This window comes from Neovison vison, chromosome 12 (genome assembly GCF_020171115.1).
Source record: "Neovison vison isolate M4711 chromosome 12, ASM_NN_V1, whole genome shotgun sequence".
NCBI lineage: Eukaryota > Metazoa > Chordata > Mammalia > Carnivora > Mustelidae > Neogale > Neogale vison.
In genome coordinates, this window is record NC_058102.1 from 93,071,905 (window position 1) to 93,087,228 (window position 15,324).

Genomic DNA, 15,324 nt, shown 5'->3' on the forward strand with positions numbered 1-15,324 from the left:
GAGATGATGATTGCCTGAGAACGGAGAAAATGGATGAGCTGAAAATTACAAAATGGGATGAATGAACAGAATTTGATTCTGCTGCAATGTAGTAGATGAGGAAGAGTGAAGTTTGATTTTTAATTTCCTGATCTGGGAAACCAGATGGGAACCAGATGGATAGTAGCAACCAATTTCTTTCACTGAAAAAGAAAATGTATGAAGAGGACCAATTCTTTTTGGGGAAGTATGTTGATGCCAATGAGACTTCCAGGTAAGGATGTCCAATAAGCAGTGGGATATTCATGTCTGGATCTCACACAAGAATTCTGGGGTTATAGGTTGTGTGTAAGGGCTTGATACCATGATTTTCAGAGATATTCCCGTAACTTTCTTGTTTTATATCCATAGCACTAAATTCAGGAGTGTACTTGGGCATTAGCCTAGAGAAGCTAAGAATAAAGGGGTTTTTTTTCGTGTCTGAATATGCTCTATAGTGTACCTTAGCTGTGAAGTTGTGTATTACATAACTCTTGAGATTGAGGAGCTACCTTGAGATTCATGAACTACATTGCCTATGTGAGATGGTCTCTAGAGAGAACTATCGACCCATCGCTATACACAACAGTGTGGATAGGGCCAGTCTAAGTTTACATATTTAAGAGTAGGACAGGAAGGGGAAGTGAAATTTTAGAAGGTCTGATGTTACATATTCCAGAAAGTCTGAATATTTGGAAGGTTTAGAAGCTTTTATTTTTTATCTCTTTGCTGATAGTGCAACCACATTCCTGTTGTACTATTTCTGTTAATCTGGACATTCTATGGTTGGAGGTCATACACGGTATTATCAATAGTTTGGTAGTAATTGAAACCATCAGTGTGCACAATAAGATCACTCCAGGAGAATAAATGAAGAAGGAAAGAGCAAAAAACCAGAATTCTGGGAAATACTAATCTTTAAGGAATAAGTAGAAGAGAAAAAAGTCCAAGAAGAGAGTAAGTAACTGATGGTGAAATCTGAGGGTTTGAACAATTAGAAAGGTAAATTGAGTAATATTTGGATTTCACCATCAACTGAGACAGATATTTCAGAATGACATTAGACAACTTTTCTTGTTACATAAGAATACATGCTCATTATTTATATAAAGTACATTTCTAAAAGATTTGGAACAAAGGCTCAGAAAAACACCTGGGTTTCCTAGTTTTCAACTAGAATGTTAAAACATGTTGATAATTAAGTCTATTAAGAATTTAATAAAAGAGGGTGCTTGGGTGGCTCAGTGGGTTGGGCCTCTGCCTTCAGCTCAGGTCATGATCCCAGGGTCGTGGGACTGAGCCCCCCTCCCCCCAAATCAAGCTCTCTGCTCAGCAGGAAGCCTGCTTCCCTTCCTTTCACTCTGCCTGCCTCCCTGCCTACTTGTTATCTGTCTGCCAAATAAACAAAATCTTTTAAAAAATAAAATAGAATAAATTTACAGAATATTAGTTATAAGTAATTGCTATACCTTAAGGAAATTTTGGGTTTTCAAATCACTGTAAGTATTATTTTTATTTATTTATTTAAATTTGTATTTTTATTTATTTGACAGAGAGAGAGAGAGATCACAAGTAGGCAGAGAGGCAGGCAGAGAAAGAGGAGAAAGCAGGCTCCCCGCTGAGCAGAGAGCCCCATGCGGGGCTTGATTTCAGGACCCCGAGATCATGACCTGAGCTGAAGGCAGAGGCTTAATCCACTGAGCCACCCAAGCGCCCCTGTAAGTATTATTTTTAATTAATGAATTCTAATTGCATTCCCTCAACTTATATAACAGGGATGAAAAGGACTCTAAAAAAGACAATTTTGAGTCACTCCTGCCAGAGTTACTAATAATAAGAAAATTAAATTTCAAAAAAAAAATTGGCCACATAGGGAAAGGCACTGGGTGGAAGCTTGATGGTAGATTATGAGCCAGTTATAGAGGATCATTTTTTTCCTTTGAGGTGGGTGGGGGAGGGAATAATTGGGTGACGGGCATTAAGGAGGGCACTGACATAAGGAGCACTGGGTGTAATATGCAAATGATAAATCACTAAATTTTACCTGTGAAATTAATAATACAGTATATGTTAACTAAATTGAATTTAAATAATTTAAAAAGAGTATCCTTTTTAAAAGCTCTCTAAGACCTCAAGAATAATGTTTGCCACATAGTCTACCTAAACTTTTTTTTTTCTAAATTCACAGCTTGTTATACATAAAACTTACACTATAGGATTGAATACTATGCAGTCATCAAAAGAAATGAAATCTTGCCATTTGCGACAACATGGATGGACTAGAGGGTATTATGCTTAGCAAAATAAGTCAATCAGAGAAAGACAATTATATGATTTCCCCGATATGAGGAAGTTGAGATGCAACGTGGGGGGCTTGGGAGGCAGGAAAAGAATAAATGAAACAAGATGGATCGGGAGGGAGACAAACCATAAAAGACTCTTAATCTCACAAAACAAACTGAGGGTTGGGGGGGGCGGGTAGGGAGAGGGTGGTGGGGTTTTGGGCCTTGGGGAAGGTATGTGCTATGGTGAGTGCTGTGAATTGTGTAAACCTGGCGATTCACAGACCTGTATCTCTGGGGCTAATAATACATTATATGTTAGTAAAATTAAAACATTAAAAAAAACACAGAAACTTATACTATAAGAGCTGTCAAACTTCCCAAAGTTGTGTGTAGACACAAATGATCCAAACTACTGTTCTGAGAGCTCATTAATGTCCCTCCACCAAGGTAACATGCTCTCCATGTTTCCATCTTTACTTCTTGTCAGATGGAAAAAATAAATTAGTTTACAAAGTATTTGTGGTGCAAGGTCTTATTTCACAGCCAAACCTTGTTGCCCACTGACACTCTCAACAGTCCATTGTCCTCCATACTGCAAAGATGTCATCAGCTCAGTTGTCTGAAGGTGCTTATTTCTTCATCTCCTATCTTTACCCTGGTTCAGGCTTTCCCTCTACCTTTCTCTGCTTCCTACTCAGTAGTTGCAAGATGTCTTGGGCACATAGTGGCCCAGATCTTCGGAGAAGCAGAGATGATTTTTCTGTTTACTCTGGCTTTATAGACAATTGCTTCCTAATGAAGGCTTTTATATCGGTGTCTTATTTGAGCATCAAAACTCTTTTTAGCAGGGTATTCATTCATTCTATTATTTATTGATCATCTGCCATGTGCCAAGCACTGTTCTAGTGCTGGAGATACTGCAGGGAACAAAACAGAGGTTAAAAAAAAAAAAAAAATCCAGTGCTTCTGAAACTCATTTTAGCTGAGACTAGCGGTAAAAGGGGCGGGGCAGATCGCGCAGCACCTGGCAGGTCAAGGAAGGAATTCCGACTTTTACTTTGGGCGAAACGGAAAGACAGTGGATGGTTTGAAACAAAGGGTAGTTTAATCTTCCATTTTACAAATTAGGGAAATAAATAACTATAGCACAGTAAGTGCACCCATATGTTCCGTACAACTCTGTGAAGGAACTGCAATTTAGGTACTAAGGAGGGACAAAAATTAACAGGAGGTGGGCACTGACATGGGGCCATTAGCCCAGGGATTCGAGGGGCCAGAAATGAAGAGGGATAAAACAGATGAAGATTAAGCCAAAAGGAAGCAAACCGTTTACACCGAAATACAATTTAACTCAAACACACGGCAAGAGATAGGCCAAGAGATACGTGGCTCCGTTCAGAGAGCAGTCACTCTAGAAAAAGCAAATTTAGACGAGGTAAGTTAAGAACTGGCCCAAGGGTGTGCGGGTGGGGCGGGGGGCGGGGGTGGGGAATGAGGGAAATGGCTCCTCCCGGAACCTGGCGGGTCCCAAGGGTGACCACGCCCCCGGCTCCGCCCCTCCTGCGGCTCACCTCCCCAGTTGGCCGCGGCGGGGGCGGTGGCCGTGGTGCCCGGAAGTGCGGCTGACGTGTCCCGGCCGCGCTCGGAATTGTGGGCGACTCGGGTAATGGCGTCGGCGAGCCTGGAGGGCTTGGGGAGCAATCGCTGAAGCTTTTTGCCAGGTTGGCTGGTGACGAACTGTGGCCGGACCCCGCGGCAGCGGGAGGGACCTGCCCGCCTTGTGGGCTCCTCGGTCAGAGCCGGCGGAGCCTAGCGGGGCGGGGCATCTGCGGGGGGCGCCTCGGATAGGAGCCGTGAGAGTTGTGTGGAGGTTGCGGGAGGCGCTCGGGTACGCTCCGGGGTTCGCAGCCCAGGCCTGGCCGAGCCCAGGAGGCGGGCTGCGGAAGAGGCCAGGAGGGATCTGCCTGTCGCCCCCAGGGGCTGACAGGGCTGGAGTTCGTTTGCGCCGCTCGTATACTGGATTGTAGTTTGGTGGATCATGTCCGGCACCAACAGCCCCGAGGCGGTGAAGAAGCTGCTGGAGAATATGCAGAGCGATTTACGGGCCTTGTCCCTGGAATGCAAGAAGAAATTCCCACCTGTCAAAGAGGTAAGCTTTGGACGGCGTTGGGAGAAGGCACGGTAAGCATGTCCGGTCCTATTAGACCCAGCTCTTCACTCCCAAACTCCTGTCCTGTCTAATTTTCACTTGGTCCTCACCTTTCCAGATTTACGAGTCAGTGGCTTGCACCACAAGCGCGTTATAATTTATGGTTTCCTTTGAAGACGACTGGGGTGCTTTGATTTTCTCTACTCCTGTCCTCAGCGTTTAGAAATGAACTTCGGGGAGTGAGCCGATTCAGCTAATGTACCTTACCCTCGCCTTTTCTGGCCTTTTTCAAACTTGAAACTAGCCAGGCCAGAATTAAAAACGTAAAGTTTGTTGCTTCCAAAAACTGTTACCCATCGTTGTGGTAAAAAATCTCCGCTCCTCACGTTTAAGTATGTATCACTCAATGGGAAGTAGTTTTCCTTCTTGTCGTGTGTTACGCAGCCTCACTCTGTGTCAGTACTATCAAGAATTAGTAAACTGTGCAGTCACCTAGCTTATGACAAATATTGAAGGCCCACAATAATCATGTTAAGTCTTGTTATCAGCTGTAATGGGACGTTTGGGTTTAAATTCAATACACTCTTCATCTTTCTTTCGTGGGTGAATAGGCTTAAAGGGTGGATTTATTAGATTATGAGGGGAAGGTTTTCAGAGCAAAAAGCTTATTATTAAAAACAGGCTTCAACTAATAATACATATAAATTGTCCAAATATTTCTAACTTGAAAATTTTAATTTAATCACTATTGACCTTTTCTCTTAAGATGTCATTTTATTTCTCTTAAGCTTTTTAAAATCACCTCTCATTTTCCTTTCTCTTACCTGACATAAGGTATTTCAATGATATTTTTGTAAGGGCAATTTTCTTTTTTTTAAAGACTTTATTTATTTATTTGAGAGAGAGAGAGAGAGAGAGAATGAGAGAGCACATGAGAGAGGTCAGCTGGAGAAGCAGACTCCCTGCTGAGCAGGGAGCCTGATGTGGGACTTGATCCTGGGACTCCAGGATCATGACCTGAGCTGAAGGCAGTCGCTTAAGCAACTAAGCCACCCAGGTGCCCCAAGGGCAATTATTATTATTCCTATTTAATGTAGTTTGGTATACCCACAATTTCATTTACTATTTAGGATTCACCAAAAGTTCACTAAGGAATTTTGGAATGTTTTCATGTTAATTTAAATGTTTTCTTTTTATTATTATAACAATTTTATAATTAAAACTTATCCAGTAAAGTTTGGATTTTAGGCTTCCAAGGAACCTTAACTTTTCTGTAAGTGCTTTTGGTCTCATCAGTCTTCAACAAAGTCCATCTAGTATTTCTTTAATAAAGTAAGCAAATATTACCCAATAGTGGAATCCTGATGTGCCACTTTTGGAAAGATGATTATCATAATGTGTTTTTTTTCAGATACTTAATAGCTTGTGATACAGATTTTCATTATTTTCTCTGTATCCTCTTCTGTTGAAAGTTATACTAAGTAATTTTATTTTATTTATTTTATTAAAAAATTTATACTAAGTAATTTTAAAGAATTAAGCAGTTTTAAAGAATTTTAAAGAATCAGGCTGTTCTAATTGTAAGAGAAATGCTCATTATTGAAATGTCAAATCCATTTTGTAATTTTAACAATTTATAGAACTGACTGTTCCCAGCTCTTATAATTTATATAGAGACTGAGATTTCTCTATATTACACGTAACGGCCTTTGTGGGCTTGCTTGAAAATTTAATTGCCATTTATTACATTATTTCTTTAGGAAAATGCATTCAGAATTCCAAACAGGTAACTTACAGAGTTCTAGAACTCAGTCTATCTAATCTAGGAACTTTCATTAAAGCTCATTAGTTTTTTCACTTGAACGTAGGCCAAAGAGATACTTAGTGATTGCACCTACTCTTTGAGATAATGGCAAAAGTAATTCTTGGTGTGATAATCTCTGATACATAATTTCCTATATAGTACCTACTCCATAAGAATCCGTTGAATGTTAGAACTTTGACTCCTTAACCAATGGCACTTCTAATATACTTAGGGTCCCACTTTAGGAATTGGAAAATGACCATTACTGTGTCAAGTTTAAAACAAGAATGAAGTAGTTAGTCTGAAAATGATGATTCTTTAGGAGGGACCCTTGATTTTCAAGAAATATTTTGGTTGCATTAAATTTTTCCTGGAAATTAATAGCAGTGCCAAGTTTTGGCTTTTGTACTCCCAGGAACTGGTACATTTTTGTTTTATTTATTTTGGGGATGGGGAGAGGATGGTGCTTGGTAGACCTTAAGGCAAAGCCTTTCTCACTATAAGAAGCTTTACTAGTTAACGCTGTCCCAATATCTTCGCAATTATTACTGAAAAATACTTACTCTGAACTACTTATAAGGGTACTAAACAACTCAGTGCAGTACAGAGGTGATTGCGCATGTGCTTTAGAAGGGATGCCTCCTTCCCCACTACCTTTTAAACAAGGTAGAATGAAGTGATAGCTTCTATATTTAGTCTTTATTTTAAGTTTCTAGTAATTCCTATTTTTTTGATCATGGTGCTTATAGAAGAAAAGAGTATTGGTAAAGGATAGCGCCTTATTTATTTATTTATTTTTAAAAGATTTTATTTATTTACTTGTCAGAGAGAGAGAGCACACAAGCAGGGGGAGCGGCAGGCAGAGGGAGAAGCAGGCTTCCCATCGAGCAAGGAACCCAATGCAGGACTCAGTCCCAGGACCCAAGGATCATGACCTGAGGGATCATGAAGGCAGAGGCTTTACTGACTGAGCCACCCAGGCATCCTTTATTTATTGATATTTATTCTTATCTTTGGATTTTCCTCATGGTTTTCTCCATCTTAGTTGTTTTCATTTATAAATCTATCCTTTGCCTATTAAATTGTTTCAATAGTGGCTTTAATTTCATTGTCATTTTATAATAAAAGTAGTAATTCAATAACAACAGCAGTATATTCCTTCTCGTATTCCTGCTTATTTTTCTTAGTCCATAAATACAAATTTTAATGCTTTAGCTGTGTAACTTTTTTAGCACAAGTGTGCTAGCTAATTTGTTCTGGAATATTTGTATGAAAAATTCTTTGCTTTAAAAATTACTTTAAAGCGTTGTAAAATCATTTCTGTATAATTGAAATTCAGTGCCTTCAGAGGTAGTAATCTCTGAAGCCTTCTGTTTATGTATTTAGTGAATAAAACATTTTGGTTCTGTTTGCAGGCATTACTCTGGAAACAAATGAGAGAGATCTAAGATTGGAAGTACAGTCAGAGAGAATTTGTAATTCTTGAGTTGAGCTTTAATAGGATGAGTAGAAGTTAGCCAATAGAAGAGGAGGGAGTCATTCCAGGCAGAGGAAACAGCGTATGTTTATATTTCATGTCAAATAAATTTCATGCCGAAGGTTTTTGGGAGCCATTAAAGCTTTTTAAGAGTGAGAATAATACGATAAATTTATATTTAGTAACTTTTTTCCCAAAGATTTAATTTATTTATTTGAGAGAGACTGAGAGAGAGGACAAGCAGGGGGAGTAGGATAAGCAGGCTCCCCACTGAGCAGGGACCCTGATGGCGGGGCTTGATCACAGGACCCAGGGACATGACATGAGCTGAGGGCAGATGCTTAACTGACTGAGCCACCCAGATGCCCCTTAGTAACATTTTCCTGACAGTATTGGTGGAAGGAATTAGAGGGGACTGAGATTGAGGCAAAGAGAGCAAATTTAAAAAATGATTTTCTGCATGAAGGTAGCAGTAGAGGAAGACAAGGTAACTTGCATTGTGGTGAGCATGTGCGAAAGAGAGAGCATGGATTAAAGAGAGACTTAGCAGGTAAAATTACCAGGGCATGGTGACCTCCTATATAATGCAGAGAGACAAATCTGTGATGCTCCCAGGTTTTGGCTTGGAAACAAGATAGATCTCTAAGAGAAGGAACATAAGAGGAGTTGATTTTTTGGGTAAAGTGAGTAGTCCTAAATATAATAAGTTTAAGATTCATGTGTGACATCCAAGTGGAACTGACCAGTAGGAGTTAGAAAATGATCATTTGGTTCTTAAGGGGAAGGTCTAGAATTTCAGATTTAGAAGTATCAGTTTATACATGATAATAGAAACCATAGGAGTAGATAAAGTGGTTCTGGAAGAGTGTATAGAATGAGAATATCAGGTCCAAAGAAGGAACTTTGGGAAAAAAGAGCAATAAAGGGAAAGAGTTAGCTGGCCAACTAAAGTTAAGGATATGGGAGAGAAAGGGAATACTTGTAAAGCAAGGTCCCTGAGAAAGCTGGAGTTTCAAGGGCATAAGTGAATGAACTTGTTTTCAATCTGAGAAGGAACATATTTTCCTCAGACCGAGGAAGAGAAAAAGAAAAAAGTGAATTTGAATGTGATAAGTTTGAATGAGGGACATTGTGGAGAGTTAGGAAGTTGTGGACAGTTTGGCCTACGACCTCTGTTCTTGGTAAGGTAGGTAACAAGCTTACTGCTAGGAGTAATTAGTGATTAAAGGAGTGATGGGTAGAAAGTTTGAGGGGAGGGGTGCCTGGGTGGCTCAGTGGGTTAAAGCCTCTGCCTTTGGCTCAGGTCATGATCCCAAGGTCCTGGGATCGAGCCCTGCATCAGTCTCTCTGCTCAGCAGGGAGCCTGCTTCCCTTCCTCTCTCTGCCTGCCTCTCTGCCTACTTGTGATCTATCTGTCAAATAAATAAATAAATAAAATCTTTTTTAAAAAAACATATACAGGATCTCTGTGTTGAAAATTACAAAATGGTGATGAAAGAAATCAAAGAAAGTTTGAGGGGAGCAGTGGATCACTTTAGAGAAGTGGAGGAGAAATTGACCTGGGACACTTAAGAGTCTTGGCAGGAAAAGTGGTTGAAATGATGATAGATGGTGAGGTCTATGTTGTATTCCTAAAGAAGGAAATCCAACAAAATTTTGGTTGATTGAAAGAAGATGGAAGGTTAAGGCACTAGCAGCACCAATTTAATCAAAGACCAGTTGAGTTGTGGAGTGGGAGAGCTAGAAGGACAGGGATTGGGACAATAAGGGGATATGGATTTCAGATTGCCAAATTAGGCTGCCCTAGAGGATGATGAAGTCCTGGGAATGGGTGGTAGAAGAGGAAGGGAATGAAGATCATTTGAGTTGAGGTGGTCAGAATTAGGGTTTTGAATGGATTTTTTCTTTCCCTTTTAATGAAGTGGAATCAATAGGGGTATAAATAATAAAAAAAAAAGTGCAAGTAGTCTTCTCATGTCACGTGCTTTGTTTTGTCTGTGTATTTGGGCTTGATAAGAGTTAGTTGTCAGGGATTTTTGCCTTAAAAAGCAAAAGTTCTTATAGTAGAGTTCCTCAGTGCCCAGTGTTTTTATGTATTAGTTTGGTGAGAGAGATGCCTTTTACTTACAATGACAGGATTCTTTGTTTAACCAGCTGTATGAGGACTGAGGACCAAGTTGGTTGGCTCTTCTGGTAGGGAGAAGATCTCATTTTCAGCATCGTTTGACAGTTAAGAATGAGGGCTGGATAATGTTTGCATGCTTAAATGGGAGCTATTTTGGTTTAATATTTTATAATGTAGTTTTTTTTTTTTCTGTTGATGTTGGTTGAACAAATTTACTCATGACACAACCAATTGTGTTCTTTTTCTCAGAAATGTCATAGAGTAAGTTGGTGTTTTGTATATTGAAATAAATTTTCATAATTTATTCAAAAAAAACTTACCAACTCCAGTCACATTAATATGAGAAGTATGTAAGGAGTTGGAAATCATTTAGTCAAGACTTATTTTCCTGTATAATGCAATTTTAGATAATTGTGTTAGGGGAGCGGCCTTTGGCCTTTGTTTCTTTTCTTTTTCTCTTTTTTCCTTTGACTCTGCTCTTTCTATGACTTTATTCCATCGCTTCTTGGCCTTTTGGCTAAGATCAAGTGTCGTATCTATGACTTTATTCCAGAAGAGTTACCTTAGATTCCTAAGGTCTCATTAAATTCATTTTCTCCTGATTAATGGTTTAGATGTTAACTTCAAGAATAATATAAGCAGCGGGGCGCCTGGGTGGCTCAGTGGGTTAAGCCGCTGCCTTCGGCTCAGGTCATGATCTCAGGGTCCTGGGATCCAGTCCCGCATCAGGCTCCCTGCTGTCTGCTCAGCAGGGAGCCTGCTTCCTCCTCTCTCTCTCTCTCTGCCTGCCTCTCTGCCTACTTGTGATCTCTCTCTGTCAAATAAATAAATAAAATCTTTAAAAAAAATAAAAATAAAACTACTCAACTTGTTCTTACCATTGTTCCCATTCCTCTGCCTTGCTTCATTATTTGTTACTATTCATCATTCTTTTCCATGTTGCAGTTCTCTCATTTTGAAGTTTGTATCACTTTACTTTCCTCTTTCTCCTGGCTCTTTCAGTATTCCTTCTCCCTTTGTTTATTTATAAGTGTATCCTAAATTTTATTTTCAGGCCTCTTCTCCATACTTATCCCTTAGCACTGGCATCTTCTTAACTCCCCCTGCTGCTGGCCTTAACCCCAGTACCAGTGACTCTGAAAATGGCTGCACAGACTGTTCTCTTTCCTAGCTGTTGGTGGAACACACCTACCAGAATATCTTTCCCACACTTGAAATAGGACTTCTTGAAATTGAACTTAACTTATCTAAAAACTTGCCCTTTCCCCTCCTTTCATTTGTTCTGTTGATGGCATTTATCACTGGTGCTTACCTTAGTCACATTTGGCTATCTTCTCCCCCTCTGCTCTCTGTATTCATTGTCACCTGTTCCTTCCTGCTCTGTAATTTCCAACATACCTCTTCTTCTTTCTGTTTTCTCAGCATATTATTTTAGTTCCAGGTTTCAAATGCCTGGCCTTTAGTATGCAATAATGGCACAAAAGATAAACCATTCTACATGTAACCACTAGCTTAATATACTCAATATATGGCTCAGAAACAACTCAGTGGCTGCTCTGTACGTAAAGGACCCCTTAGCATGGTATTTAAGACCCTCCTTGATTGTCCTAACCTTCCTTTCTAGTGTCATCACCCTCATATTCTCTTCATATTCCTTTAAAACTTCAGCCAAGATTTATTGCTTGCTATATATTCTCCAAATATGTGCTCCTGCTTTCCTCTTTCATGTTTCTGAGGTTCCTTTTGCTGGCCCAGACTCACCTTCTCCTGTCTTTAAAAAAAAAAAAAAATCCTGCCTTTCTGGACACCTGGTGGCTCAGTGGGTTAAGCATCTGCCTTTGGCTTGAGTCATGGCCCCAGGGTCCTGAGATCGAGTTCCATGTCCGGCTTCCTGCTCAACAGGAGGCTGCTTCTCCCTCTGCCTGCCACTTCCCCTGCTTGTTCTTTCTCTCTCTGACAAATAAATAAAATCTTTAAAAAAAAAAAAATCCTAGGGGCGCCTGGGTGGCTCAGTGGATTAAAGCCTCTACCTTCAGCTCAGGTCATGATCCCAGGCTCCTGGGATTGAGCCCTGAATCAGGCTGTCTGCTCAGCAGGGACACTTTCATTTAATCCCACTTTAAATGTTGCTTATCCATTTGTTGCATGAATGAATCAGCTTTACAGATAATTATCTTTTTTCTTTTGAAGATTTGTTTATTTGATGGGGTACCTGGGTTGCTCAGTCATTGGGCATCGGCTTGGGTCATGATCCTGGGGGCCTGGGATTGAGCCCAGCATCGGGCTTTCTGCTCGGTGGGAAGTCTCCTTCTCCCTCTCCCACTCCCCCCGCTTGTGTTCTCTCTCTCGCTGTATCTCTGTCTGTCAAATAAATAAGTAAATTATTAAAAAAAAAAAAAAGATTGATTTATTTGAGAGAGAAGGGAGCATTTGCCTGCAAGGGGGAGGGGCGGTGGAGGGAGAGAGAGAGAGAGAGAGAGAGAAAATGAATCTCAAGCATACTTTGCACTGAGTATGGAGCCTGATGCAGGACTTGATCCCACAACCCTGAGGCATGATCCTGAGAAACACGACCTGAGCTGAAACGAAGAATTGAAAGTCCAATCAGCTATGCCACCCAGGTGCCCCCAGATAATTTTTTAATTTTCTCATCCCTTCATTCATTTGTTCATGAAATAGTTTTTGAGTACCTGCTGTGTGCCATGTACTGGTAGTTGCTAGAGCAAAAACTGTTACAGCTCCTTCCCAGGGTTTTCAAGCTATTATGTTTCCCTCTGTTTTCTCAATTTTCATTTAAACTTATTTTAAAAGTTATTTCCTCATAATTCTTATATTTTACCTTCTGTTATAGCGATTTTAGGGTTTTGTTTTGTTTTTTGTCCAGATAGCTCCTTATGGGTAAATCTTGAATCTTGTTTATCTTTCTGTTCACCATAGTGCAAAACATTTTTATATCTAGGAGGTACTAATTAGTTACTTGTTGAAGATTAAAAATTTTTTTAAAAGGAAAGAAAAGGGATACCATATATATAGGCATATCACATATACTGTCCTCTAGGGAATGTTCTAGATCTCCCTATTCCCAAGTGTAGACTTCACTTTAGGTCTTTTGATTTTACCTGACATCCAAAATCATAAGTCTTTAGGCAGCTTTATGCCTGCCTGATGTCTTATGAGTACATTTTTATTTTTATTTTATTTTATTTTATTTTTCCAATTTATTTATTTTCAGAAAAACAGTATTCATTATTTTTTCACCACACCCAGTGCTCCATGCAAGATGTGCCCTCTATAATACCCACCACCTGGTTTATTTTATTTTATTTTTCTTATGAGTACATTTTAAAATCCAAGTTGCTGTTAACTTGAATTTCACATTACTTCTTTAGCTCTTTTTTTTAATGCTACGTCCTGTGGATCATTAATTTGGACCTTTGGTAAATTAGTTCTGATTTTGAGATCTGTTTTCATAGATGAAAGTTAAAAAAAAAGTTCATTTTTTTTTTAAACAGAACATAATAAAAAACATAGAACATAGAACATATGTTTCTAAAAAACATGGAAACTTTGACAAAGGGAATTAGCATTCCTTTTTTTTTAATTTTTTTTTTTTTTTTTTTTTTTTTTTAGTATGTCCCTAGTTCAAGTAGTAGACATTTGTTAATTCTCTTCCTGACATCCATTTCCTCTTCCTTCATTTCTAGACCTTTGGATTGAGATGAATTAATCTTATTCCTTCTTCAGGGTACCATACCTTGATTAGTTTAATCTAGTTTAAACCCTCCCCACCCCCACCATCCCCACCTTCATTTCTGCCCAGCTTACATAATGCCAGTGAGTGCTCCTGGACAAGGAGTTTCCTTTCTTTCTTAAAAGCTACTGAAAGAGATCTTTATTAGATAGTGTCATATAAAATTGTGAGGAGTAGAATGACTGCAGCTATTTTTATTGCCAAGATTGGAAGTGGCCTAAGGATTCACCTACCACGGAACAGGACAGATCCGGTAGAATGGCAAAGAATGGAACTGCAGCCCTGATGGCTTTGTGAATCTCTGGGTCAGATTTCCTCTGGATTTTTCAGTTAATGGGCAATGAAGTCTCTTCTTCTACTTAGAACTTTCTATGTTTTTGTTTAGAAACATTTATTATGTAGCTCCTGTATGCCAGGCACTGTTACGCATTAGTAATATGAAGGGATGAATAGAATATATTTCTTGTCCTTATGGGGCTTACAGTTAGAATGGAGGAATAGACATGTAATGAGGTGAATGGGATAAAGTGTTATAGGTACAAACCATAGATAGCCCACAAATATGGGAAAGCTTTTTGATAGTTGTCACAGAAAAAATTGATGGAAGAAATTATTTCTGTCACTACTTATGGTATTATAAGGGTGCCCAAATCAGGAGAACCTGCTCCATAAGTCTACAGTTATCTTCATGTTATCAGCAGTGGTTTAATTTCAGCAAAACATTATTTGTCACATTAAATTAGTGTTAGTTTGGGTCTGTATATAACTTTTGAATTTGTTGGGTTTATAATTTAGGAGTGGTAAAAATAAGGAATTTGTTCCTAATTTGATTTATACATGCTTAGATTTGTCAGTAACTGGGTAGGTCTATGGTTTTTTTTTTTTTTTTTTTTTTTTTTGCTTTTGCTTTTGTTTTGTTTTGTTTTGTTTCTTTTAAAGGGTGGCCTTACGCTATTCAGTTTTGAGAAACGCTAGTAGAGATAGGTGCTAGGGAACCGTTGAAAATTTGACTCACTGGATGAATGGAGGGCAAGATTATTAAGCAGAGAAATCTCTAGGTTGTTTAGGTTCTAAACTAGTAGAACCTTCATTTTACTAGTTTAGGTTGATAATGAGAAGTTTAAATCAAGGTGCAGAAGTGGGGTTTAGGAAGGATGAATATAAGATATGCTCACAAAATAGCCTTTGTGGTTGATCAGATTTGTGGGATGAGGGGGAGAATTTCTAGATGTGTAGTCAGTGAGTAGATGGATGCTGCTGCTGTTCTGAAAAATAGAGATTAAAAGGAGGAGAAACATGTGTTTCTGGGGCTGAAGTGGAAATGCATGGAGGGGGTGACATAATGACACCTATTTTGAATACCTTGAATTTTAGGTGCCCCTTAAACATTTAGGTTAATAAGTCCTACAGTTTAGGAGACAGGCAAGGAACAGGAATATAATTTAGGAGTCTTCAGCATTTAGAGAGTAACTGAAACCATGGAATTATGAGAACCAGGAAGAGTTTACTGAGTAAGAAGTGATGCCAAGAATATTCTACATGGTCTTGGAAGAGGGGTACATATTCTCTTTGTCTCTGCTTTTCTGTGCCAAAGTCCCTGGTGAGTCTATTTGGGTAAGCAAAAAATATTGAAAAAAAGAAAAAATATTTCTTGAGAGAGATTAATTTTAAGAGTAAAGGGTATTAAGTACTACAGTGTATTTAATTTTGGTGTT

The 15,324-nt window shown here is 39.1% G+C and overlaps 1 protein-coding gene and 1 non-coding gene across 5 annotated transcripts in view; both read left to right on the top strand.

Moving 5' to 3' along the window:
- The first annotated feature begins 3,970 nt into the window (after positions 1–3,970).
- The window catches only part of MON2 (MON2 homolog, regulator of endosome-to-Golgi trafficking), a 108,512-nt gene continuing 97,158 nt past the window's right edge, over positions 3,971–15,324 (top strand). For all 4 annotated transcript variants that reach the window (XM_044227693.1, XM_044227695.1, XM_044227694.1 and 1 more), the window contains exon 1: positions 3,971–4,452. In XM_044227693.1, coding sequence (XP_044083628.1) covers positions 4,342–4,452 — 111 coding nt within the window. In that variant the 5' untranslated portion in view covers positions 3,971–4,341. The remainder of the gene's footprint in view (positions 4,453–15,324) is intronic.
- Positions 10,356–10,553, top strand: LOC122892705. The gene has a single exon (XR_006381447.1). It is a non-coding gene; the product is annotated as a U2 spliceosomal RNA (small nuclear RNA).